Genomic DNA, 27,125 nt, shown 5'->3' on the forward strand with positions numbered 1-27,125 from the left:
TGGGGGGGGGGGGGGGTGGGGGGGGGGGGGGGTGGGGGGGGGGGGGGGTGGGGGGGGGGGGGGGTGGGGGGGGGGGGGGGTGGGGGGGGGGGGGGGTGGGGGGGGGGGGGGGTGGGGGGGGGGGGGGGTGGGGGGGGGGGGGGGTGGGGGGGGGGGGGGGTGGGGGGGGGGGGGGGTGGGGGGGGGGGGGGGTGGGGGGGGGGGGGGGTGGGGGGGGGGGGGGGTGGGGGGGGGGGGGGGTGGGGGGGGGGGGGGGTGGGGGGGGGGGGGGGTGGGGGGGGGGGGGGGTGGGGGGGGGGGGGGGTGGGGGGGGGGGGGGGTGGGGGGGGGGGGGGGTGGGGGGGGGGGGGGGTGGGGGGGGGGGGGGGTGGGGGGGGGGGGGGGTGGGGGGGGGGGGGGGTGGGGGGGGGGGGGGGTGGGGGGGGGGGGGGGTGGGGGGGGGGGGGGGTGGGGGGGGGGGGGGGTGGGGGGGGGGGGGGGTGGGGGGGGGGGGGGGTGGGGGGGGGGGGGGGTGGGGGGGGGGGGGGGTGGGGGGGGGGGGGGGTGGGGGGGGGGGGGGGTGGGGGGGGGGGGGGGTGGGGGGGGGGGGGGGTGGGGGGGGGGGGGGGTGGGGGGGGGGGGGGGTGGGGGGGGGGGGGGGTGGGGGGGGGGGGGGGTGGGGGGGGGGGGGGGTGGGGGGGGGGGGGGGTGGGGGGGGGGGGGGGTGGGGGGGGGGGGGGGTGGGGGGGGGGGGGGGTGGGGGGGGGGGGGGGTGGGGGGGGGGGGGGGTGGGGGGGGGGGGGGGTGGGGGGGGGGGGGGGTGGGGGGGGGGGGGGGTGGGGGGGGGGGGGGGTGGGGGGGGGGGGGGGTGGGGGGGGGGGGGGGTGGGGGGGGGGGGGGGTGGGGGGGGGGGGGGGTGGGGGGGGGGGGGGGTGGGGGGGGGGGGGGGTGGGGGGGGGGGGGGGTGGGGGGGGGGGGGGGTGGGGGGGGGGGGGGGTGGGGGGGGGGGGGGGTGGGGGGGGGGGGGGGTGGGGGGGGGGGGGGGTGGGGGGGGGGGGGGGTGGGGGGGGGGGGGGGTGGGGGGGGGGGGGGGTGGGGGGGGGGGGGGGTGGGGGGGGGGGGGGGTGGGGGGGGGGGGGGGTGGGGGGGGGGGGGGGTGGGGGGGGGGGGGGGTGGGGGGGGGGGGGGGTGGGGGGGGGGGGGGGTGGGGGGGGGGGGGGGTGGGGGGGGGGGGGGGTGGGGGGGGGGGGGGGTGGGGGGGGGGGGGGGTGGGGGGGGGGGGGGGTGGGGGGGGGGGGGGGTGGGGGGGGGGGGGGGTGGGGGGGGGGGGGGGTGGGGGGGGGGGGGGGTGGGGGGGGGGGGGGGTGGGGGGGGGGGGGGGTGGGGGGGGGGGGGGGTGGGGGGGGGGGGGGGTGGGGGGGGGGGGGGGTGGGGGGGGGGGGGGGTGGGGGGGGGGGGGGGTGGGGGGGGGGGGGGGTGGGGGGGGGGGGGGGTGGGGGGGGGGGGGGGTGGGGGGGGGGGGGGGTGGGGGGGGGGGGGGGTGGGGGGGGGGGGGGGTGGGGGGGGGGGGGGGTGGGGGGGGGGGGGGGTGGGGGGGGGGGGGGGTGGGGGGGGGGGGGGGTGGGGGGGGGGGGGGGTGGGGGGGGGGGGGGGTGGGGGGGGGGGGGGGTGGGGGGGGGGGGGGGTGGGGGGGGGGGGGGGTGGGGGGGGGGGGGGGTGGGGGGGGGGGGGGGTGGGGGGGGGGGGGGGTGGGGGGGGGGGGGGGTGGGGGGGGGGGGGGGTGGGGGGGGGGGGGGGTGGGGGGGGGGGGGGGTGGGGGGGGGGGGGGGTGGGGGGGGGGGGGGGTGGGGGGGGGGGGGGGTGGGGGGGGGGGGGGGTGGGGGGGGGGGGGGGTGGGGGGGGGGGGGGGTGGGGGGGGGGGGGGGTGGGGGGGGGGGGGGGTGGGGGGGGGGGGGGGTGGGGGGGGGGGGGGGTGGGGGGGGGGGGGGGTGGGGGGGGGGGGGGGTGGGGGGGGGGGGGGGTGGGGGGGGGGGGGGGTGGGGGGGGGGGGGGGTGGGGGGGGGGGGGGGTGGGGGGGGGGGGGGGTGGGGGGGGGGGGGGGTGGGGGGGGGGGGGGGTGGGGGGGGGGGGGGGTGGGGGGGGGGGGGGGTGGGGGGGGGGGGGGGTGGGGGGGGGGGGGGGTGGGGGGGGGGGGGGGTGGGGGGGGGGGGGGGTGGGGGGGGGGGGGGGTGGGGGGGGGGGGGGGTGGGGGGGGGGGGGGGTGGGGGGGGGGGGGGGTGGGGGGGGGGGGGGGTGGGGGGGGGGGGGGGTGGGGGGGGGGGGGGGTGGGGGGGGGGGGGGGTGGGGGGGGGGGGGGGTGGGGGGGGGGGGGGGTGGGGGGGGGGGGGGGTGGGGGGGGGGGGGGGTGGGGGGGGGGGGGGGTGGGGGGGGGGGGGGGTGGGGGGGGGGGGGGGTGGGGGGGGGGGGGGGTGGGGGGGGGGGGGGGTGGGGGGGGGGGGGGGTGGGGGGGGGGGGGGGTGGGGGGGGGGGGGGGTGGGGGGGGGGGGGGGTGGGGGGGGGGGGGGGTGGGGGGGGGGGGGGGTGGGGGGGGGGGGGGGTGGGGGGGGGGGGGGGTGGGGGGGGGGGGGGGTGGGGGGGGGGGGGGGTGGGGGGGGGGGGGGGTGGGGGGGGGGGGGGGTGGGGGGGGGGGGGGGTGGGGGGGGGGGGGGGTGGGGGGGGGGGGGGGTGGGGGGGGGGGGGGGTGGGGGGGGGGGGGGGTGGGGGGGGGGGGGGGTGGGGGGGGGGGGGGGTGGGGGGGGGGGGGGGTGGGGGGGGGGGGGGGTGGGGGGGGGGGGGGGTGGGGGGGGGGGGGGGTGGGGGGGGGGGGGGGTGGGGGGGGGGGGGGGTGGGGGGGGGGGGGGGTGGGGGGGGGGGGGGGTGGGGGGGGGGGGGGGTGGGGGGGGGGGGGGGTGGGGGGGGGGGGGGGTGGGGGGGGGGGGGGGTGGGGGGGGGGGGGGGTGGGGGGGGGGGGGGGTGGGGGGGGGGGGGGGTGGGGGGGGGGGGGGGTGGGGGGGGGGGGGGGTGGGGGGGGGGGGGGGTGGGGGGGGGGGGGGGTGGGGGGGGGGGGGGGTGGGGGGGGGGGGGGGTGGGGGGGGGGGGGGGTGGGGGGGGGGGGGGGTGGGGGGGGGGGGGGGTGGGGGGGGGGGGGGGTGGGGGGGGGGGGGGGTGGGGGGGGGGGGGGGTGGGGGGGGGGGGGGGTGGGGGGGGGGGGGGGTGGGGGGGGGGGGGGGTGGGGGGGGGGGGGGGTGGGGGGGGGGGGGGGTGGGGGGGGGGGGGGGTGGGGGGGGGGGGGGGTGGGGGGGGGGGGGGGTGGGGGGGGGGGGGGGTGGGGGGGGGGGGGGGTGGGGGGGGGGGGGGGTGGGGGGGGGGGGGGGTGGGGGGGGGGGGGGGTGGGGGGGGGGGGGGGTGGGGGGGGGGGGGGGTGGGGGGGGGGGGGGGTGGGGGGGGGGGGGGGTGGGGGGGGGGGGGGGTGGGGGGGGGGGGGGGTGGGGGGGGGGGGGGGTGGGGGGGGGGGGGGGTGGGGGGGGGGGGGGGTGGGGGGGGGGGGGGGTGGGGGGGGGGGGGGGTGGGGGGGGGGGGGGGTGGGGGGGGGGGGGGGTGGGGGGGGGGGGGGGTGGGGGGGGGGGGGGGTGGGGGGGGGGGGGGGTGGGGGGGGGGGGGGGTGGGGGGGGGGGGGGGTGGGGGGGGGGGGGGGTGGGGGGGGGGGGGGGTGGGGGGGGGGGGGGGTGGGGGGGGGGGGGGGTGGGGGGGGGGGGGGGTGGGGGGGGGGGGGGGTGGGGGGGGGGGGGGGTGGGGGGGGGGGGGGGTGGGGGGGGGGGGGGGTGGGGGGGGGGGGGGGTGGGGGGGGGGGGGGGTGGGGGGGGGGGGGGGTGGGGGGGGGGGGGGGTGGGGGGGGGGGGGGGTGGGGGGGGGGGGGGGTGGGGGGGGGGGGGGGTGGGGGGGGGGGGGGGTGGGGGGGGGGGGGGGTGGGGGGGGGGGGGGGTGGGGGGGGGGGGGGGTGGGGGGGGGGGGGGGTGGGGGGGGGGGGGGGTGGGGGGGGGGGGGGGTGGGGGGGGGGGGGGGTGGGGGGGGGGGGGGGTGGGGGGGGGGGGGGGTGGGGGGGGGGGGGGGTGGGGGGGGGGGGGGGTGGGGGGGGGGGGGGGTGGGGGGGGGGGGGGGTGGGGGGGGGGGGGGGTGGGGGGGGGGGGGGGTGGGGGGGGGGGGGGGTGGGGGGGGGGGGGGGTGGGGGGGGGGGGGGGTGGGGGGGGGGGGGGGTGGGGGGGGGGGGGGGTGGGGGGGGGGGGGGGTGGGGGGGGGGGGGGGTGGGGGGGGGGGGGGGTGGGGGGGGGGGGGGGTGGGGGGGGGGGGGGGTGGGGGGGGGGGGGGGTGGGGGGGGGGGGGGGTGGGGGGGGGGGGGGGTGGGGGGGGGGGGGGGTGGGGGGGGGGGGGGGTGGGGGGGGGGGGGGGTGGGGGGGGGGGGGGGTGGGGGGGGGGGGGGGTGGGGGGGGGGGGGGGTGGGGGGGGGGGGGGGTGGGGGGGGGGGGGGGTGGGGGGGGGGGGGGGTGGGGGGGGGGGGGGGTGGGGGGGGGGGGGGGTGGGGGGGGGGGGGGGTGGGGGGGGGGGGGGGTGGGGGGGGGGGGGGGTGGGGGGGGGGGGGGGTGTGGGGGAGGGGGGGGCGGGGGGGCGGTGGGGGGGCGGGGGGGGTAGTGGGGCGCGGGGGGGGGGGGGGACGGCGGGGGGGGGGGTGGGGGGAGGGGGGGGGTGGGGGGGGCGGGCGGGAGGGGGGAGGGGGGGGGGGGGGGGGTGGGGGTGGTGGGGGGGGGGGGGGGGGGGCGGGGGTGGGGGGGGGGGGGGGAGGGGGGGGGGGGGGGGGTGGGGGGGGGGGGTGGTGGGGGGTGGGGGGGGGTGGGGGGGGATAATCTGAATTCCTCAGATAAGCCTCCACAACTCAAGCGGCAGAGCTGGGAATCAAACCCAGTTCCTCTAGATCAGAGTGCACCTGCTCTTAGCCACTGCTCTTAGCCACTACGCCACTGGCATTTCTAGATGCCAAGAGACCCATTGATCTGGGGCTGCAGGGTAGGGGCACTCCGACCATATTCCCCCCAAAATAAGACAGGGTCTTATATTGATTTTTGCTCCAAAAGATGCATTAGGGCTTATTTTCAGGGGATGTCTTCTATTTTGTGCTCCGCACAAGACAAAATCAGCAGTGCTGAGGAATCTGTAACTACCGTTTCTTTTTGGAATAGGGCTTACATTTTAAGCATCCTCCAGAAATCCCAAAAAAATCATGCTAGGGCAGTGATGGCGAACCTATGGCACGGGTGCCAGAGGTGGCACTCAGAGCCCTCTCTGTGGGCACGCACAGAGTTCATCGTGGGGGGGGGGGGGAATCGCCCCCCCCACACACACACACATCTAGGCTGGCCTGGGCCTCTGGGCTCGATTATTAGCATTAAACCTAAGACCTAGATTGGGGGAAGCAGTATAGGTAACCCTGTTAAGCCCTGTTAAACCCCACTGATTTTCATGTGAGGAACTAAAGCACGATCCTTTACCTGGGAGTAAGCTCAGTTGCTGGCAATGGGGCTTGCTTCTGTGCAAACCCTCCTAGGGTCGTGATTCACCCATTGGAAGAGTTGCATAGTTGCTTCAAAGCAAAGCCACCAACTACCACCAAGCTTACTCCCGAGTAACGTACACCTCGGAGCCAACCATTTTTTTAAAACTAAAACCTCAGTATTCAGGTTACATTGCCGTGTCGGCACTTTGCGATAAATAGGTGGGTTTTGGGTTGCAATTTGGGCACTCGGTCTCAAAAAGGTTTGCCATCACTGCATTGGGGCTTATTTTCAGGGGATGTCTTATATTTTGTGCCCCACACAAGACAAAATCAGCAGTGCTGAGGAATCTGTAACTAGCGCTTATTTTTGGAGTAGGGCTTACATTTTAAGCATCCTCCAAAAATCCCAAAAAATCATGCTAGGGCTTATTTTCGGGATAGGTCTTATTTTTGGGGAAACAGGGTAGATGCTGTCAGGGGGACGCGTATCTGAGTAAGCGAAATGCATTCTTGAAACTATGATGTTGATTATGTTTTGAATAGAATAGAATAGAATAGAATAGAATAGAATAGAATAGAATAGAATAGAATAGAATAGAATCTTTACTGGCCAAGTGTGATTGGACACACAAGGAATTTGTCTCCGGTGCATATGCTCTCAGTGTACATAAAAGAAAAATACATTTGTCAAGAATCATAAGGTACAACACTTAATGATTGTCATATAGGTCTAGTAAGCAATCAAAAAACAATCAATAGTAATGAAAACATAAAATGTAAAATCATAAAATAAATGAAATGAAATGTCAGCACAGTCATAAGTGGGAGGAGATGGGTAATAGGAATGATGAAAAAAGTAATGCAGTAATTATATAATAATTTATAATAAATAGTTTGACATTATCGAGGGAATTATTTGTTTAGCAGAGTGATGGCATTCGGGAAAAAACTGTTCTTATGTCTAGTTGTTATGAGGGTTGTTATAAAATGCCCTTATGTGGATTATGTTGAGTATTGCTGATATTGAAATATTGTCCATGATTGATTGATTGTTGTTTGTTACGGATGTCGCCGATATTGTGACCACTGTCTATGTACTGTATTATCTTGTGCACCGCCCTGAGCCCTTCAGGGGAGGGCGGAATAGAAATTAAATATAACATAACCAATCAATGCCCCTTTGATACATGTAACCAGCCTGCTATATGTTATCACTGCCACCTGTGCTTTCTTTCCTTGACCTATGCTTTATGGCTTTGCATGCTTTGCAGTAAACTGGGCATCCCCTGAATCTCCTGTCCCGTGAGAAAAGTGTTACAACTGTTATCTTGTTGTGGGCAGGAGACCAGGTGGCTCCTTTGCTATCTGTGGCTGACCCTGGGGCAGTCTCGTTTCCAGTAGCTGCCTCTGGGAAGTTGGGAGGGGGATCGGTTAGGGGATATATGGGTCTGCAAATGCCAGTTTCTTCAGAACCGGCTTTGCCAAGTATGGTGCTCTGAGACCTCATCAATAAATGCTGCTGATTGATACTTCAGAGCCTGTTTATTGGCTTAAGCAGTGGCGTAGGAGGTTAAGAGTTCGTGTATCTAATCTGGAGGAACCGGGTTTGATTCCCAGCTCTGCTGCCTGAGCTGTGGAGGCTTCTCTGGGGAATTCAGATTAGCCTGTACACTCCCACACATGCCAGCTGGGAGACCTTGGGCTAGTCACAGCTTCTCGGAGCTCTCTCAGCCCCACCCACCTCACAGGGTGTTTGTTGTGAGGGGGGAAGGGCAAGGAGATTGTCAGCCCCTTTGAGTCTCCTGCAGGAGAGAAAGGGGTGATATAAATCCAAACTCCTCCTCCTCCTCTTCTTCTTCTTCTTAAGAGACCTAACACTAAGAGGCCTGCTGATCTGGGCTGCAGGGTTGGGGTTGCCAGTTTCCAGTAGGGGGCTAGAGATCCCCTGGAGCTGCAACTTATCTCCAGACAGTTCCTCTGGTGGAGATGGCAGCTCTGAAGGGTGGACGCTATAGCATCCCATCCTTGCTGGGCTCCTCCCACTCCCCAGGCTCCGTCCCCACGTGTCCCCCCCCAAAAATAATCTCCATGAATTCCTCAACCTGGAGTTAACAACCCTAGCCACATGATAGTGAGAACCTGATGGGCTCTGGATCGCAGGCACATAGAACGGGTATATCCTGGATGAAGAAGAGTTCTGTAGAACTCGAAAGCTTGCATATTGTTACATGCCACCCACTTGGTCCTATCAAAAGCCATGACACGGATTGTGTTCCGGATTTCAGTCGTAGCAGGAAGACCGAATCGGCACGGAGCCAAACAGGTGACAAAAGGCTACTCAAACAAGATCTTTCCTGGGTTTGGGGCCACCCTAGAGAGGAAAGTGACTCTGCCCATTCCACTTTTGCAAATCATAGCTTATATAGCAAGACAAAGAGGAGGAGGAAGAGGAGGAGTTTGGAGAGTTGCCTTGGGCAGCTCAAGAAAGAGGTGAGACTTGAATCCAAGACTCGGTGGTTGGTTCCCTGACCCTTCAATCCTAAACACACTTGCGTCCTTCAAAATATACTGACTTCAGTGAGTTTCCAAGGACTCCACTGGTTTGGTCCACAGAGTGAAAGCTGGGAGAAGGACCCCGTTGGTATCATTTGTCCCGTTCTCATTTCCCCAGTTCTATTTCCATCCTAAATAATTCATGCAGGCCCTGCCAGTGAAAGCAGACTGTTTCCGAAGCCCCAGAAGAATCAAGCAATTGAACAGTAAGCTTAGGTGGTTAGGTGGTTGAGAGTCAGCGTGGCGTAGTGCTTAAGAGCAGGTGCACTCTAATCTGGAGAACCGGGCTTGATTCCCCGCTCTGCCGCTTGAGCTGTGGAGGCTTATCTGGGGAACTAGATTAGCCTGTGCACTCCAACACACGCCAGCTGGGTGACCTTGGGCTAGTCACGGTTCCTCTGAGCTCTCTCAGCTCTCTCAGCCCCACCTACCTCACGAGTGTTTGTTGTAGAGGGGGGTGGGGAAGGGAAAGGAGTTTGTAAGCCCCTTTGAGTCTCCTGCAGGAGAGAAAGGGGGGATATAAATCCAAACTCTTCTCGCTCATTCCTGGGCCTCTGCTCTGGACCTCAACCTCTCCAGAGCCCCCAAAGTTTCCGAAGATGCCTCTCTTTAGTTCCGGACAGGAACACCCTGCCTCCAAAGCCCCCCTCCCCCTAAAGGCTGTCCTCTCCCCCCCACTCCCTTTCGCAACCAGATCGCGTACCTCGGAGCCGTCGGCATTGAAGTGGTCCAGCGCCTGTTTTCGGATCTCGCCTTTGATTGAGCCGTCGAGGCGCTGAAAAGGCGAACAGCGATTTAAACAGCGGTGAGCAGATAAGGCATGAACACACATACCCCATGGAACCGCTGTCCCCCCGCCCCAAGAGCCCTGAGGACCCCTGCTTCGCTAGTCCTTTCGGCCCCCTTTGGGCTTCCCACGGCTTGGGAGCAAGTCAGCACTTTAAAAATAACAAGCCGATTAAAAATAATCCTGTTGCTGCCAGGGACAGTGCCCGGCCACGTCAGCACGAACCAGGTGACAGCACAGCTCCCATTACAGGCTGACAGCCAGGATCCACGAGAAGAGCCGGAGACTTGGCTTTTCCTTCCCCCTAGAGGGTAGCACCGGCTGAGCAGGCAGGACAGCCAGACGAGGCCGAGCTTGTTGACTCTTGGAAGCGAAGCAGAGCCAGCCCGGGCTAGCATTTGGACGGGAGAGTGCCGACGAAGTGCAGGGTGGAAGCGCAGAGGCAGGCAATGGGGTGAACCAACCTCTACTCATCTCTGCCCTGCCCTGCCCTGGATGACCCAGGTCAGCCTGATCTCATCAGATCTCCAAAGTTAAGCAGGGTTGGCTCTGGTTAGTCCTTGGTTGAGGGAACACCAAAGAAGACCAGGGTTGCTATGCAGAGGCAGCCAAGGACAAACCACCTCTGTTCATGTCTGCCCTGCTCTAGATGACCCAGGTGAGACCAATCTCGTCAGATCTCCAAAGTTAAGCAGGGTTGGCCCTGGTTAGTCCTTGGTTGAGGGAACACCAAAGAAGACCAGGGTTGCTATGCAGAGGCAGCCAAGGACAAACCACCTCTGTTCATTTCTGCCCTGCTCTAGATGACCCAGGCGAGACCAATCTCGTCAGATATCCGAAGCTAAGTAGGGTTTGCCCTGGTTAGTCCTTGGTTGAGGGAACACCAAAGACGACCAGGGTTGCTATGCAGAGGCAGCCAAGGACAAACCACCTCTGTTCATTTCTGCCCTGCTCTAGATGACCCAGGCGAGGCCAATCTCGTCAGATCTCCGAAGCTAAGTAGGCTTGGCCCTGGTTAGTCCTTGGTTGAGGGAATACCAAAGAAGACCAGGGTTGCTATGCAGAGGCAGCCAAGGACAAACCACCTCTGTTCATTTCTGCCCTGCTCTAGATGACCCAGGCGAGGCCAATCTCGTCAGATCTCCGAAGCTAAGTAGGCTTGGCCCTGGTTAGTCCTTGGTTGAGGGAACACCAAAGAAGACCAGGGTTGCTATGCAGAGGCAGCCAAGGACAAACCACCTCTGTTCATTTCTGCCCTGCTCTAGATGACCCAGGCGAGGCCAATCTCGTCAGATCTCCGAAGCTAAGTAGGCTTGGCCCTGGTTAGTCCTTGGTTGAGGGAACACCAAAGAAGACCAGGGTTGCTATGCAGAGGCAGCCAAGGACAAACCACCTCTGTTCATTTCTGCCCTGCTCTAGATGACCCAGGCGAGACCAATCTCGTCAGATCTCCGATGCTAAGCAGGGTTGGCCCTGGTTAGTCCTCGGTTGAGGGAACACCAAAGAAGACCAGGGTTGCTATGCAGAGGCAGCCAAGGACAAACCACCTGTACACATCTCTTCACTGCAGCTGTTATATTTATTTGTAAAGAAAAGAGAGAGGGCATTGCAGAGACTAACTTTTACATGTGGTTGGAAGAGACCCTAATTTACCTTCGGACACGTGTGTTCAATACACGCGTGCAAAGTGCCAGCCGTTTGCCTCCAACTTATGGAGACCTGAGCAAGGGGATTTCTGGGGAACGGATGCAGCGGTGGCCATCTGCCAACCTTTCCCTCTGCGGAGTCTTCCTGGGTGGTCCCCCATCCAAGTACCGACGCTGCTTAGCAGTGACCCCGAGGGCTGAGAAGAGCTGATTCTGCCCACCCCCCGCTCTGTCCTCACCTGGAAAGGGTAGTGGTTGATGGCCAAATACTCCGCCAAGATGTCCAGCATCCTCACCATCTGGGAGAAGATAAGGACCCGGTTCCCTCTCTCCCGGAGTCTGGTCAGCAGCTTGTCCAAAAGAATGAGCTTCCCGCTGCTCCGGATTAAGGACTGAAGGAGAGACGATGGTCAGTGGAGCCCGAGGCAGACTCCGAATTTCCACCCCTCCCACCCCCGACGGCCTGCCCGCTGTGTGCTCCACTTACCCAGGCTCCACTCACCCAGGGGGAAGGACGTCCTGGGCTTTGCCTTGGCACAATGCGCGCTGGCCGAGGCCCAGCCACGCCCCTCCTCCTTCCCGGAAGCGTGGGGGATAATTTTGCTCCCCGTGAACGTGACTCCCGCGGGGTCGCCCGGGGTGTTTGTTCCCAGATGTCCCTGTGGCAGCTACACCACTGCAATGGTTATTCCCACCACTGCTTCTAAGTACACTCCACTCCTCCCATCCCCCAGTTCTTCTCATTCACCCTTCCTGAAATGAGCAAAAGAATGAGGGAACGCCTCTTATTCCCTCTCGGGTATCTTAAAAGAAGAGGAGCAAAAGAAGAGTTGGATTTATATCCCCCCTTTCTCTCTTGTAGGAGACTCAAAGAGGCTTACAAACTCCTTTCCCTTCCCCCCTCACAACAAACACCCTGTGAGGTGGGTGGGGCTGAGAGAGCTCCGAAGAACTGTGACTAGCCCAAGGTCACCCAGCTGGCGTGTGTGGGAGTGTACAGGCTAATCTGAATTCCCCAGATAAGCCTCCACAGCTCAGGCGGCAGAGCGGGGAATCAAACCCGGTTCCTCCAGATTAGAATGCACCTGTTCTTAACCGCTACGCCACTGCTGCTCCTTAGGCTGAAACGAACACTGCAGAGAAATAACAGTCACCTCTGCAGCCCCTACCTTCTGAGATCAGGTGCCTGAGAATCTAGCACACGGCCTTCTCTTCTTTGGCACCCTCGCCCTAAGGGCACTCATCCGACCCCTTCGATTTGCTATCTTCTGATAGCTGGTGAAGTTTTTTTTTTGCTCTTGACACGCTCAACCCTTCTTCCTGATTCGTTTGGCATGAAGACTTTTCTGTTGCCCTTGGCATATGCATTCCTGCTCCCTGCTCTAATGATTCCAACTATTGTTTTGTATGTATTTTTAGATTTGCTTTTAATTTGTTTTAAAGGCAGGTTTGGGGCCAGTTTTAATGGTTTTAAAATGTGGTTTGACCGCGTGGGGTTTAATTTGTTAGCCGCTTTGGCGGCCTTTTCGAGGGCAGAAAGGCAGGACAGGGGGTGAGATTTGTAAAATAAATAATTAAAAAGGAGCAGCAGTGGCGTAGGAGGTTAAGAGCTCGTGTATCTAATCTGGAGGAACCGGGTTTGATTCCCAGCTCTGCCGCCTGAGTTGTGGAGGCTTATCTGGGGAATTCAGATTAGCCTGTACACTCCCACACTCCCACACACGCCAGCTGGGTGACCTTGGGCTAGTCACAGCTTCTCAGAGCTCTCTCAGCCCCACCCACCTCACAGGGTGTCTGTTGTGAGGGGGGAAGGGCAAGGAGATTGTCAGCCTCTTTGAGTCTCCTGCAGGAGAGAAAGCGGGGGTATAAATCCAAACTCTTCTTCTTCTTCTTCTTCTTCTTCTTCTTCTTCTTCTAGTCAGACAATCATGGGAGTTCTTACTAACTCGTCCATTTATAGGCCTTGATAAAACCCAAGGAGTTTAAGGTTTAAAGCCATGACAGCCATAAGAGGCAGGTCTGCAAAATGCACTGAGGTTTAAATAAAACCACCCCTGGGACAAATGCCCCCACCCCGAATAATCTAGTGGCACATGCTCAGACGCAGAGCAAGGAGAAACTGCGCCCATGGCACGCGCGCACCCTGCACCTCTGCTGCGCCCTGGAACGCCCCCACCACGCCTGGGGCATTGCCCCCCTATCCTATGGGTGCGACGCCACTGCACATGCTGACCAATGACCTTCTGGATCAAAACCAAAGGCCCTTCTATTCTCTTTCCAACAGCAGCCAAACAGATGCCTCCAGGAATTCCACAAGCAGAAGCATGCTTTTGTCCTCAGCCTCGGGCGCTCAGCAAAGCTAATAGTGTTTGCCGGGATTCTCCTCCACGAATCAGTCTAGCAGGAGGTCACTGCCATCTGAAAACCAGTTGCAGTAAGTTCCGCAGAGCTGAAGAATTCCTTCCCTAAAACTACCGCTTCGCTGGATTCAATGGGGCCCACAAGAAGACATTGAAATTGACTTGGGGTTTGCAACACTTGTGAATATGGGTCCCCTCTGCCGTGCACATTCCACACAGAACCAATGCCCAGCTATGTTGCCTGTGTGAGGTAGAACAGTTTCCCACCCCTTCATGCCAGTGGCGTAGCGCCAACAGGGGGCAACACCCCAGGCGCGCGCCAGGTCGGGGGGGGGGGTCGGGGCGTTCTAGGGCAAGGGGTGCCGAGGCAGGGTACGCATGTGCCCCGGGCGCAGTTCCCCCTCGCTCCGCCCCTGCTTCATGCTCACATGAAATCATAGTCCTCCCCCCAAGCTACCCACCAACAGAATCTCCTGGCTATTCTCCTGCTCGTTTTCCTCGGGCGACTTGATGAGGTAGCAGTGATTACAACACTTCTTCAGCTCCATCACAATGTTCAGGAAACCAGAAGTGCTGCCCCGGGACCCCTTCGAAAGGGCTTTGTAATTGCGGGTCAGAATCCACCTGCAGGCAAAACAAGAACAGCTGGAAGTCAGGACCTTTGGGGGGGAATGGAAGCAATCTCGAGAGCCCAGCTTAGCCCGAGCTTGTCAAAGTTTGTGAGCTGAGCAGGGCCAGACATGTTTGGATGGAAGACCACCAAGGAAGGCCAGGATTGCTACACAGAGGTAGGAAGTGGCAAACCACCTCTGTCCATCTCTTGCCTTGACCTGGATGACCCATGGTAGCCTGATTACATCATCTCTTGGAAGCTAAGCAGGATCAACCGAGCTTGGATGGGAGACCACCAAGGGAGACCTAGGTTGCTTTGCAGAGGCAGGCAATGGCAAACCACCTCTGTCCACCTCTTGCCTTGACCTGGATGACCCACGGTAGTCTGATTACATCATCTCTTGGAAGCTAAGCAGGATCAGCCGCGCTTGGATGGGAGACCACCAAGGGAGACCTAGGTTGCTTTGCAGAGGCAGGCAATGGCAAACCACCTCTGTCCATCTCTTGCCTTGACCTGGATGACCCATGGTAGCCTGATTACATCATCTCTTGGAAGCTAAGCAGGATCAGCCGTGCTTGGGTGGGAGACCACCAAGGGAGTCCTAGGTTGCTTTGCAGAGGCAGACAATGGCAAACCACCTCTGTCCATCTCTTGCCTTGACCTGGATGACCCATGGTAGCCTGATTACAACATCTCTTGGAAGCTAAGCAGGAGCAGCCGTGCTTGGATGGGAGACCACCAAGGGAGACCTAGGTTGCTTTGCAGAGGCAGACAATGGCAAACCACCTCTGTCCATCTCTTGCCTTGACCTGGATGACCCATGGTAGCCTGATTACATCATCTCTTGGAAGCTAAGCAGGGTCAGTCATGGTTAGTGATTAATGGGAGACAACCAAGAAAATCCAGGATGGATACGCAGAGGCAAGCAATGGCAAACCACCTCTGCACATCTCATGGACAGGGTTACCATGACTTTGCTGTGACTCAACAGCATGGACTTTGGAGCAGGAAGGGAGCATGGAAGGGAGCATTGGACCATCCCGGACACAAAAGGCACCCTAAAATTATACAGGCCACACCACTAGGAACAGTGTTTTCCCAAAGAGATCTCCAGTTAAATGGATCGGGCAGTGGACGATGCGAAAGGCCCGTTGCATGAGAACCTCTGCCAATCAGAGGAATGGAGATGCGCACTGATAGATCAGCGCTCCGACATGTTCTCGGGGCCTGTATGGGGCCAGTACACAAGTGGGACAGAAGTAATATACTGTGAAACTTTAAAAAAGAGTTTTCCTCAAACCCCACTTTAATCCTGATTTTTTGAACACTGAAATGGACAAGATTCGGTTCCTCCTAAATGTCTGCTGTCCAAGAAGAACACAGGATGTGGCCAAGTTTTTAGTACTGGCACTCTATCCCAGCCTTTTTGTAAAGCTTTAAATGCCTTTTAATTTTAAATTATACATCTATGCCAGTGATGGTGAACCTTTTTGAGACCGAGTGCCCAAATTGCAACACAAAACCCACATATTTATCGCAAAGTGCCAACATGGCAATTTAACCTGAATACTGAGGTTTTACCGTATATACCGGCATATAAGACGACTGGGGGTATAAGACGACCCCCCCACTTTTCCAGTTAAAATATAGAGTACCACCTGCTCAGTACCACCCACTCAGTACCTGGCGTATAAGAAGACCCCAGACTTTACAGATGATTTCCCAGGGTTCAAAAGTAGTCTTATATGCCAGTATATACAGTAGTTTAGAAAAAAATGGTTGGCTCTGAGGCGTGCGTTACTCGGGAGTAAGCTTGTTGGTAGTTGTTGGTTTGGCTTTGAAGCAACCGTGCAACTCTTCCAATGGGTGAATCACGAACCTAGGAGGGTTCACTCAGAAGCAAGCCACATTGCCAGCAACCAAGCTTACTCCCAGGTAAAGGAATCGCATTTTAGTTCTTTACATGAAAATCAGTGGGGTCTAACAGCGCTTAACAGGGTTGCCTACACTGCTTCCCCAAAACTAGGTGTTAGGTTTAATGCTAATAATTGAGCCCAGCGGCCCAGGCCAGCCTAGATGTGTGTGGGGGGGAGCGATTTCCCCCCCTCATGATTAACTCTGTGCGTGCCCACAAAGAGGGCTCTGAGTGCCACCTCTGGCACCCGTGCCATAGGTTCGCCATCACTGATCTATGCCAATAAAGGTTATTTGTATTTGTATACTGTGAAACTATGCCTTCAGCTCAAAAAGGGAGCAAGTTTCTTTCTTTCTTTCTTTCTTTCTTTCTTTCTTTCATTCATTCATTCATTCATTCAGTTAATTAAAAGTAAGAGGATTTTTCCTTCCACTCCAGACTTCTCTCAGAGGAGCCAACCCATGTATTTCAGCATGAGTCATTGATCTAGGTACTGTTCCAGACTGGAAAGAAACAAACCCACAATCTAGGTTTGTTGTTTTTCCAAAATAATAATGCAAAGACAGGCAGCCTTTCTGGAGGTTAAGTAAAACTTCTGACAGTATGCTCCAATTACACCAAATGCAGAGATGGAGGCTGACGACGGGCTACCGTGGCAAATCATACAGAGAAGCAGCAGGCAGCCTCCTTTGGGGAACGACTGGGGCTCACAGGCACCTTAAATGAGTTTTAATTCAAATGAGCTATTCTCCGGCAGCACAAACTCTGGGAACAGCTACTTTTGCTGTCAATCATTTCAAGCACCTACTTATAATACTGCTTCTGCAGGGCGGACATCTCCACACGAAGGATCTGCTCCACTTTGGCAGGGAGGGATTTCTCGACGTCTTTCTTCACTCTGCGCAGAAGGAACGGTTCCAGGACTTTGTGGAGGCTCTGGTAGCCGTTTTCACGCCCTTTCCCGTGGTCATCTTCAAAATCTTCCCAGAACTCAAACCTGAAAGCCAAAACAAGATACGGGGAAGGGTCCAGAATTAAACAATAGATGGAATACGCCCCATATCCAGTGTGGTGCAGTGGCTAGTGTTGGACTAGGATCCGGGGGACCTGGGTTCGAATCCCGACTCTGCCACAGAAGCTTGCTGGGTGATCTTGGGTCAGTCACACACTCTCAGCCTAACCTACCTCACAGGGTTACCTCAGAGGAGATGACTGTTAGCTGCTTTAGGTCTACACGGGGGATAAACACTGGATGTAAATGAAATAAAGTAACGAATCCAAATTTTTTATATTCCAGAATGAGTTTTGGGGAACAAAAATTATATAGCTGATAGTTGGCATGTCTGTGGGAATTATTGAAGAAGAAGAAGAAGAAGAAGAAGAAGAAGAAGAAGAAGAAGAAGAGTTTGGATTTATATCCCCCCTTTCTCTCCTGTAGGAGACTCAAAGGGGCTTACAATCTCCTTGCTCTTCCCCCCTCACAACAAACACCCTGTGAGGTAGGTGGGGCTGAGAGAGCTCCGTAGAGCTGTGACTAGCCCAAGGTCACCCAGCTGGCGTGTGTGGGAGTGCGCAGGCTAATCTGAATTCCCCAGATAAGCCTCCACAGCTCATTTTAGAAAAAAATGTCTGTGCTACCATCTCGTGGAAAAAACTAGGAAGTGGCAGAGATGGGGAGCCAAAGTCCGTCCGAAAGAGTTGCTTTCATGCCTCGCTTTTCTCTATCGCAAGGTGTTTCAAAGTGGCTTACAAATTCCCTCCCTCCCTCTCCCCACAGCAGACACCTTGGGAGGCAGGTGGGGCTGAGAGAGTTCTGAAAGAACTGTGTCTTAGGCCAAGATCACCCAGCAGACCTCATGGGGAGGAGTGGAGAATCAAAAACCAATTCTCCAGATTAGAGTCGGCTACTCTTCACCCAGGGGTGTCCATCTCTGACGCTTCAGATGTTCACGAACTACAATTCCCATTAGCCCCTGCTGGCATGACAGGGGCTGATGGGAACTGTAGTCCATGAACACCTGACGCACCAGAGTTGGACACCTCTGTCTTAACCACTATGCCAGGGCGACTCTTCTGCTGTGTTTTATTGTCACTATATTGCCTCTGCAGCAAAAAGCAAATTTCTCAGCAAATTTCACTGAATCGTTTTGAAGCTGTCTTGCCTCTCATTTGCAAAAGACATATTTTTCTTGCTAGATGCCAACAAAACAGTATACAGCAAGGGTCTGAAGTCTGCGGCTCTCCAGAGCCTGTGGCTCTTCATACCGCTGCTATATGCTATTTTGTTGGCATCTAGCAAGAAAAATATGTCTTTTGCAAATTGGCCATGCTGGCGGGGCTGATGGGAATTGTAGTCCGTGAACATCTGGAGAGCCGCAGGCTGCAGACCCCTGGCATATAACTACTGTTTTCACTATACTGGCGCTCATGCTGGCACCACAAACTATCCCATCTATGCATCCGCTGTTCACACACACCCATGACTAGGTTTCTTTATTTAAAATGTTTATAACCCGCCTTTGGCTCATAGGCTCATTCCGCACATGCAGAATAATGCACTTTCAAACTGCTTTCAGTGCTCCTTAAAGCTGTGCGGAATAGCAAAATCCACTTGCAAACAGTTGTGAAAGTGGTTTGAAAACGCATTCTTTTGCGTGTGCGGAAGGGGCCTTAGATGCAAGGCAGCTGACAACACAGATTGTAAGAATGTAAAAAAACCAAAGTCCGTTACCGAGACAAAAACATTCACGTTAATAACAAAAATTTAAATATCAAATATGATACATAAAACAAATGTAGAACTTCTTATAAAAGATAGGTATCTTCTCCAATCTAACTGATACACACTGTCTAATATTTAGGCATGGTCGGATGCCTGTTGTTGTATTATTTTGCTTTTAACTTGCTAAACAGATCTATTTATATTGTAATTTTATATTAGATTGTATTTTCACATTGCTGTGTAAAGGTATTTACTGTCATCTACTCTGGCTATTTCTTTTTTTAAAAATCTGAAGTGATCTGAATTCCTTGAAGTCAACCATCAAGTTATGTGGACTATTTTCTTGCTACTGAACTACATTTGAGACTGCAGAATGTGTCTGTGTGAATCTTGATCTATCTATGCCTATTAAAGGTTAAATAAAATAAAACAAAAATTAGATGCAAGGCAGCTAACAACACAGATCGTAAGAATGTAAAAAACCCGAAGTCCATTACCGAGTCAAAAACATTCACGTTAATAACAAAAATTTAAATATCAAATACGATACATAAAACAAATGTAGAACTTCTTATAAAAGATAGGTATCTTCTCCAATCTAACTGATACGCACTGTCTAATATTTAGGCATGGTAGGATACCTATTGTTGTATTATTTTGCTTTTGACTTGCTAAACAGATCTATTTATATTGCAATTTTATATTAGATTGTATTTTTACATTGCTGCGTAGGGGTATTTACTGTCATTTGCTCTGGCTATTTCTTTTAAGAAGAAGAAGAAGAAGAAGAGTTTGGATTTATATCCCCCCCTTTCTCTTCTGCAGGAGACTCAAAGGGGCTTACAATCTCCTTGCCCTTCCCCCTCACAACAAACACCCTGTGAGGTAGGTGGGGCTGAGAGAGCTCCCAGAAGCTGTGACTAGCCCAAGGTCACCCAGCTGGCGTGTGTGGGAGTGCACAGGCTAATCTGAATTCCCCAGATAAGCCTCCACAGCTCAGGCGGCAGAGCTGGGAATCAACCCCGGTTCCCCCAGATTAGATACACCAGCTCTTAACCTCCTACGCCACTGCTGAAGTGATCTGAATCTGAAGTGATCTGAATCCCTTGAAGTCAACCATTAAGTTATGTGGACTATTTTCTTGCTACTGAACTACATTTGAGACTGCAGAATGTGTCTGTGCGAATCTTGATCTATCTATGCCTATTAAAGGTTAAATAAAATAAAACAAAACAAAAATTTAAAAACACATTTTTTAAAAAAATGAAAAGGCACAGATTAAAAACACGTGGATTTAAAAGCCACAAGCAGATCAATCAAAGCCTTCACAAATGGAGCACATAATGCCCCCTGTGGTGATCTTATGTTATGTAGAGAATCTGAATTCTGGAGAAACTCTGGGATTATTTCATGGGTTCACTCCTCTACTGATCCCTGCTTGGGGTTAGGAGGGCTCTATGGGGCAATGAAACCCCAAGAGTCAAGCCCCTTATATCATGCCTAGACCCTCAATCCCATCCCATAATCAAGCATCTGAAATTCTGCTGATACACTTCTGAGCACATCCACGCACAGACTTAAAAGGGCAGAAGGCTGGGGTGGATTAAATGAATTGTCCGTCCGGTTCCGGCTGCCGTTCCGTGCGGTCGCTCCCTGATGAGCTCCTCCGCATTTTTAAGATAAGTTTTAAAAAGTTCTTTTACCTCACTCACTTTTTATCTGCTAGCACTCCCTTTTAATCTAAAATTGTTTTATCATCCACGCTTAATGCTGGCGACATGCCAGCTGCACTCATCTGACTGGGCTCCGTGTTCCTTGAGTTTCTTTTAAAACTTTTAAACCTACTATCTTCCAGCTATTGTTGGCTTTTAATTTAGTTTAGCTTTAGTATATTTTAATTTTTAACAATTTTATTGCTGGGCTTGATACCAGTGTCCTTTTATTAGGGCAATTAGGTTTTTTTAAAAAAAAATTAGCAACTGCTAGCTCCTAGCTAATTGTTTTACTGTTTTATTGTTTTATTGGGTTTCGTTGTAGTTTGGTTTTAGAACCCTCAAGCCTAAGGTTTTAGAATCCCCAAAGCCTTAAGGGGAAGTTTTGACTAATCAATTAACTTAAGGTGCCCACCCCAACTGTAACAACAGTTTGTATTAATTTCAGTTCTGGCTGTTCTCTGGTGGGCAAAGAGCGAAGAAGTCTGAAGACCCCTGACTTCATGTCACCGGAGACACACGACCCAGTTTCTTCTGACCTTCCTGTGCTTCTCAGTCTGCGCTCCGAGACCACTCGGCGACAGCCCTGCATTGCGGGCGCATGCCACCTCCCTCCAAAGCAAACTCGCAAGGAAGCTTACTTCTCAGGCATGATGAAATGAAGCAGAGACCAGAGCTCCTTCAGGGAATTCTGAAGCGGCGTCCCCGTGATGAGCAGCCGGTGATTGGACCGGAAGTCGGTCAACGTCTTGTACAGAAGGGAGTCGTCGTTCTTCAGGCGATGCGCTTCGTCCACGCCCAGGAAGGCCCAATTGATGCTCCCCAGCACAGCCTAGAGTCAACAACAACAACAACAACCTTTATTTGGCATTTAAAAATAGGTTCTAGAGCAGGGGTCCCCAAACTACGGCCCGGGGGCCAAATCAGGCCCCCGGAAGACATTTATCCGGCCCGCTGGGCAGAAGCGGATCTCCCCCTTCTCTATCTCCTTTTCCCCAGGTTTACAAACAGCATTAAGCACGGGCGACTCGCTGCTCATTCCAAGCGGCCGGAGGGGACCGTACCAATGCGGCAAGGGGGGGAGAGAGAAAGGCGGCAGAGCTGCCTTTCTCCTCCTCCCCCCCCCCTAGCCAATTGATACGGTCCAAGCCGGCCGCTTGGAATGAGTTAGTGAATTACCCGCGCTTGAGGCTGTTAGCCAGGCCCCTGGGGATCGGGGTGCCAAACTCCAGGCGGCCCCTGGAGCTTGGCACCCCGACCCCCAGGTTTACAAACAGCCTCAAGCGCGGGCAACTCGCTGCTCATTCCAAGCGGCCGGAGGGGACCGTACCAATGCGGCAAAGGGGGGAGAGAGAAAGGCGGCGGAGCTTCAGGGCCGGATTGGATAGGGACCGTGGGGGTGGGGGGCTCGGCTGGGGCGTGTCGAGGGCGGATGGATGGTGCCCCCCCCCCGTGGGCGGCACTTGGTCCGGCCCCTGGCTGGGCTCTGGCCATGCGTGAACTGGCCCCCTGTTTAAAAAGTTTGGGGACCCCTGTTCTAGAGCATTGCCAGACATTTTTGAAATACAAATCAAGAGTACATTCAAAGCGCAGACAGGAAGATTGTATATAGCAGTATACATTACTTAGAAAGTTCTGTCACAAAGGAGCAGCAGTGGCGTAGGAGGTTAAGAGCTCGTGTATCTAATCTGGAGGAACCGGGTTTGATTCCCGGCTCTGCCGCCTGAGCTGTGGAGGCTTATCTGGGGAATTCAGATTAGCCTGTGCACTCCCACACACGCCAGCTGGGTGACCTTGGGCTAGTCACAGCTCTTCTGAGCTCTCTGAGCCCCACCCACCTCACAGAGTGTTTGTTGTGAGGGGGGAAGGGCAAGGAGATTGTCAGCCCCTTTGAGTCTCCTGCAGGAGAGAAAGGGGGGATATAAATCCAAATTCTTCTTCTTCTTCGTCTTCTTCACTTGTAAAATAAATTTTGCTACTTTTCCCAAGAGCATGACATCTGTGTTGTTTAACAGAAGCTCCACAACAGAACAGTCAAAGTCACTTTCAGATTTGTCTGGGGCCAGCCTGGGAGAGAAATTCCTAATGCCCACATATCTTGGACAGTCAAGAATAATGTGAGCAAGAGTCTCCACTTGTGCTCCCCAGTACAGCCTAGAGCCAAACACAACAAAAGCCCTTGAGGAACACTCAAAGGCGTAGCTACAAGTGGGCAGGGGCTGTGCTGTTCACCGGGCGCATGCCAGTGGGTCACACGGAGATGGAAAGTCATCCCCTTCCCCCTGTGCCCCCCCACACTTACCTCAGTTTATCCAGCTGCAAAGTTCAGCCAGCTAAAAAATCAACCTGGTGGGAACTACACTTCGCAGGAGACTTTACGAGCCGAGTTGCGGCTGACATTCCCCAAACAACAAATACTCCGTGAGGTAGGTGGGGCTGAGAGAGCTCTGAAGAACTGTGACTAGCCCAAGGTCACCCAGCTGGTGTGTGTGGGAGTGCACAGGCAAATCTGGCTCACCAGATAAGCCTCCACAGCTCAGGATTTATACCCTGCTTTTCTCAACCATACGGACTCTCAAAGCAGCTAACAAACTCCTTCGCTTCCTCTCCCCTCAACAGAAACCTTGTGAGGTGGGTGGGGCTGAGAGAGTTCTGAGAGAACTGTGACAAGCCCAAGGTCACCCAGCAGGCTTCACGTGGAGGAGTGGGGAAACAAACCCGGTTCGCCAGATAAGAGTCTGCCGCTCATGTGGAGAAACGGGGATTCCAACCACCACTTCTAGCCACTACATCACGCACCTCTAAGGCAGGTGTATCAAACTCATTTGTTATGACATAAATGTGACTTGGTCGGGCCACAGTGGGCGGGTGGGGCGGCTGCCTTGGCTGGTGAGCTTGAAATCAGCAGGCCAGTCCAGAACAGCATGGGGGGAGGCGGTCAGCACTGGTGGGGGGAGCTATTTCACCTGGCAGGATCCCCAGCTCCGATTGGTGGCTTGCCAGGATGGATCAGGAGCAGGTTGAGGTGGGTGTCTCGACTGGTATCCCCACTTGCCAGGCCAGGCCAGGCTGGGAGCAAAGACAACGCCTCAGCTGGCTTGCTGGCCTAAGCCCTTTCAAGGGGCTAGAGTCGGCCCGGGGCTGCACATTGGACCCCCCTGCTCGAAGGTGTTTGTTCAATTCATAAAGGCCAAAGTACAACACTGCTTCCCATTGCACACCCATGAGGAGAGGCTGCAGCATTTGGGACTCTTTAGTTTGGAGAGGAGACGTCTGAGGGGGGATATGATTGAAGTCTATAAAATGATGCATGGGGTAGAAAATGTTGACAGAGAGAAATTTTTCTCTCTTTCTCACAATCCTAGAACCAGGGGGCATCCATTGAAAATGCTGGGGGGAAGAATTAGGACTAATAATAGGAAACACTTCAATGCCAACGTGTGATTGGTGCTCTGGTACCATGCTTCGCCACAGGAGGGGGTGATGGCCACTAACCTGGATAGCTTTAAAAGGGGCTTGGACAGATTTATGGAGGAGAAGTTGATCTATGGCTACCAATCTTGATCCTCTTTGATCTCAGATTGCAAATGCCTTAACAGACCAGGTGATCGGGAGCAACAGCCGCAGAAGGCCATTGCTTTCACCTCCTGCATGTGAGCTCCCAAAGGCACCTGGTGGGCCACTGCGAGTAGCAGAGAGCTGGACTAGATGGACTCTGGTCTGATCCAGCTGGCTTGTTCTTATGTTCTTATATGGGAAGGCGGGTACATACCGTGTTTCCCCAAAAATAAGACAGTGTCTTATATTAATTTTTGCTCCCAAAGATGCGCTATGTCTTATTTTTCAGGGGATGTCATATATTTCTGTGTTCTGTTCGTTGGGCATGCTTCTAAACAAAAACTTTGCTACGTCTTACTTTCGGGGGGGTGCCTTATATTGTGCACTTCAGCAAAACCTCTACTACGTCTTATTTTCCGGGGATGTCTTATATTCGGGGAAACAGAGTAGCAGACAAGCTTGCTTGGATGAGACTCAATGTAATTAACTAGTTGGGAACTTCCTGTTTAGCATCTAAAGTCCCCCTTCTCCTGGACTACTTTAGCAGCCATGTTCTAGAAATGAGGGAAAGGTGTAAGCCAGACCCAAAAAATGCAGGCAACCTGTCACTGATGGGCAGCAAAGCCATTAGAAACAGACAAGAAAGTCAGAGGTGAGCTTGATATTTTGCACAGCCGGGAATTCGGGTCACAGATTCATTCGTTCGTTCGTTCGTTCGTTCGTTCGTTCGTCATTCATTCATTCATTCATTCATTCATTCATTCATTCATTCATTCATTCATTCATTCATTCTTTAGACTTTTATACCGCCCTATCTCCAGGGGGCCCCGGGCGGTGTACAACGTATAGACATAATACAGTCATAAAATAGCTAAAACCTTTAAAAGCAGCGATAGAAACAATAAAAGACTAAATATAATAAGTATAATAAATATGAGTATAAGTGGCATCCAACAGCCCCATTTTCAAAATCCTCTCCCAAGGGGGAGGGACGGCAAGTCCCATTAGGTGACAGAAGGCCCGGGTGTAAGGGGCCAAGAAAAAGAGTGGGGGCACCATCAGCGGCTGGATCCTCCAAAGGCCCAGCGGAACAGCTCTGTCTTACAGGCCCTGCGGAACTCACCGAGATCCCGCAGCGCCCGGACAGCTGGAGGAAGAGCGTTCCACCAGGCCGTGGCCAGAGCTGTAAAGGCCCTGGCCCACGTGGAGGCCAGCCACATCATCGAGGGGCCAGGGACCACCAATAGATTGGCCTCAACTGAGCAAAGAGACCTTACAGGGACATATGGGGTGATGCGGTCTCGAAGATACGATGGTCCCAGGATTCCCACTGGGAGATGGGAGCTATGTGCCCAGCCAATCACGCACCTTGTCTTTCAGGAGAATCTCGTAGGTCGTGATGAGAACGTTGAACTTCAGCCGCTTGGTCTGAGCGTGGATCCACTCATACTCGCGAATCTGAGGAGGAAAGAGGAGGAAAGGGATTCACGCTTTTGTTGCGCACGCCGGAAACTGCGGCAACAACATTACGCGAGTATTTGCGAGCTGCCTGGATGGAAACAGCTGGGACATTTTTCATGGTCAACCATGGAGTGCCTCTCGAGTGAGAAGTGGAAATAATATACGATTGATCTATTTGGAACTTTTTCTGCCACCTCGCTGGAGCAGATTAGTGGCCTCCTCTTGCCCGAGGCCAGTTACAAGGCAGAACATAAAACACTGTAAGAGCATTTTAATTAATAAAACATTAAAAGCCAGGAAACAGAATCACCTAACCCAAACGGGTGTTGTGGTCATTAAAATACTAAGAAAATAAAGCCCCAGAGATATTTCCTTGTGTTTTGCAGAAGGAAGGAAGGAAGGAAGGAAGGAAGGAAGGAAGGAAGGAAGGAAGGAAGGAAGGAAGGAAGGAAGGAAGGAAGGAAGGAAGGGAGAGGGAGGGAGGGAAGGAAGGAAGGAGGGAAGGAAGGGAGGGAAGGAAGGAGGGAAGGGAGGGAGGGAGGGAGGGAAGGAAGGAGGGAGGGAGGGAGGGAGGGAGGAGGGAGGGAGGGAAGGGAGGGGGGAAGGAAAGGAGGGAAGGAAGGAAGGAAGGAAGGAAGGAAGGAAGGAAGGAAGGAAGGAAGGAGGGAGGGAGGGAGGGAGGAGGGAAGGGAGGGAGGGAGGGAGGGAGGAGGGAAGAAGGAAGGAGGGAGGGAGGGAGGGAGGAAGGAAGGAAGGAAGGAAGGAAGGAAGGAAGGAAAAGGAAGAAAGGAAGGAAGGAAGGAAGGAAGCAAGCAAAAAAACAAGCAAAGGGACAAGCAAACAAAGCGAGGAGGGAGGAGGAGGAAAGAGCAAAGGAAGCAAGCAAGGAAGGAAGCAAGGAAGCAAGGCCAAGGCTGCCGAGGAGGGAGGGAGGAGGAAGGAAGACAAGGAAGGAAGGAAGCAAAGGAAGGATGCAAACAAGGAATACAAGGGGCTCGCTCTTTAAACAAACAAACAAGGGAAGGAAGCAAACAAGCTTAAGCAAAGCGAGTGGAGGGAGGAGGAAGAAGCAAGGAAGAACAGCGGAAGGAAGGAAAACAGGGAAGGGAAGGAAGGAAGAAGGAAGGAAGGAAGGAAGGAAGGAAGGAAGGAAGGGAGGAAGGAAGGAAGGAAGGAAGGAAGGAAAGGGAAGCGAAGGAAGCCAAGGAAGGAAGGAAGCGAAGGAAAGAGGAATGGCGAGCGGCGAAGGAGCCGAAGTGAGTGCGAGGGAGGAGGGAGGGAGGAGGAGTGGAGGATGGAGGAAGGCGAAGGAAGCAAGGAAGTTTCAATCCTTCTGAATGTAACACAGTCAAGAATGTAGCCTGCAAAACTCCAGGAGCCAGAAGACTCAGACTACCTTTCCCCTCTCCATAATTAGAGGAAAGGCAACTGGAAGAAGAGACGTAAGAATATGCTCTCATGTGAAAAGCTCAAAACACCAGTGGTGGTGGAAGGCACCAACAAGTCACAGCCAATTTACACGAGCTCTGGAGAGTTTCAAGGAAAGAGACATTCGGAGGTGGTTTGCCACTGTTTGCCTCTGCACAGCAACCCTGGATTTCCCTGGTGGTCTCCCATCCAAGTGCCAACCACGGCCAACCCTGGTTAGCGTCTGAGATCTGATGAGATCAGGCTAGTCTGGGCCGTCCAGGTCAGGGCAGAGACAATAGAAGTGGTTTGCCAATGCAAATGCCTCTGCAAAGCAACCCAGGACCTCCTTGGTGGTCTCCCATTCAAGCACCAATTAGGACCAACTCTGATTTGCTTCCATGATTTGATGAGATCAGGCTAGCCTTGGCAATCCAGCTTAGTGTAAAACATAGTGTACATTATCATTTTTGTGAGTCAAAAGCACTTAGGTGAAAGGATGGGCTACAACTCCGCACATCAGTCATTCCACATCACACTTGTCTCCATTTAACAAGCCGACTACCCCTGCCTCCTGGAAATCAATATGTGAAAGGGATCTGGGAGTCTTAGTAGACCGCAAACTTAACATGAGTCAGCAGTGTGATGCGGCGGCCAAGAAAGCCAACGCGATTCTGAGCTGTATCAATAAGAGAATAGTAATTGTACCTCTCTATTCTGCATTGGCTAGACCTCACTACAGTTCTGGGCATCACAATTCAAGAAGGATATTGACAAGCTGGAACGGGTCCAGAGGAGGGGAACCAAAATGGTCAAAGGTCTGGAATC

At 57.2% G+C, this 27,125-nt stretch overlaps 2 protein-coding genes across 3 annotated transcripts in view; both read right to left on the reverse strand.

Annotated features, from left to right (window-relative positions):
* LOC125424425 (chromodomain-helicase-DNA-binding protein 2-like) overlaps positions 1 to 13,771 on the reverse strand; it is a 59,566-nt gene extending 45,795 nt beyond the window's left edge. The window contains exons 1-5 of the mRNA XM_048481650.1: positions 13,767 to 13,771; positions 13,371 to 13,533; positions 10,789 to 10,941; positions 8,820 to 8,891; positions 6,940 to 6,970 (exon numbers count right to left, since the gene is read on the reverse strand). Of these exons, the coding sequence (XP_048337607.1) occupies positions 6,940 to 6,970; positions 8,820 to 8,891; positions 10,789 to 10,941; positions 13,371 to 13,533; positions 13,767 to 13,771 (424 nt within the window). The remainder of the gene's footprint in view (positions 1 to 6,939; positions 6,971 to 8,819; positions 8,892 to 10,788; positions 10,942 to 13,370; positions 13,534 to 13,766) is intronic.
* A 2,470-nt stretch (positions 13,772 to 16,241) lies between these two features.
* Positions 16,242 to 27,125, reverse strand: part of CHD2 (chromodomain helicase DNA binding protein 2) — a 69,312-nt gene continuing 58,428 nt past the window's right edge. Inside the window, exons 14-16 of one of the 2 annotated variants that reach the window (XM_048481990.1) lie at positions 24,798 to 24,887; positions 20,513 to 20,703; positions 16,242 to 16,434 (exon numbers count right to left, since the gene is read on the reverse strand). In XM_048481990.1, coding sequence (XP_048337947.1) covers positions 16,242 to 16,434; positions 20,513 to 20,703; positions 24,798 to 24,887 — 474 coding nt within the window. Of the gene's footprint in view, positions 16,435 to 20,512; positions 20,704 to 24,797; positions 24,888 to 27,125 lie in introns of those variants that run through there. The other variant, XM_048481991.1, reaches the window with a different exon arrangement.

Source organism: Sphaerodactylus townsendi, linkage group LG17 (genome assembly GCF_021028975.2).
Source record: "Sphaerodactylus townsendi isolate TG3544 linkage group LG17, MPM_Stown_v2.3, whole genome shotgun sequence".
NCBI classification, from domain to species: Eukaryota; Metazoa; Chordata; class Lepidosauria; order Squamata; family Sphaerodactylidae; genus Sphaerodactylus; species Sphaerodactylus townsendi.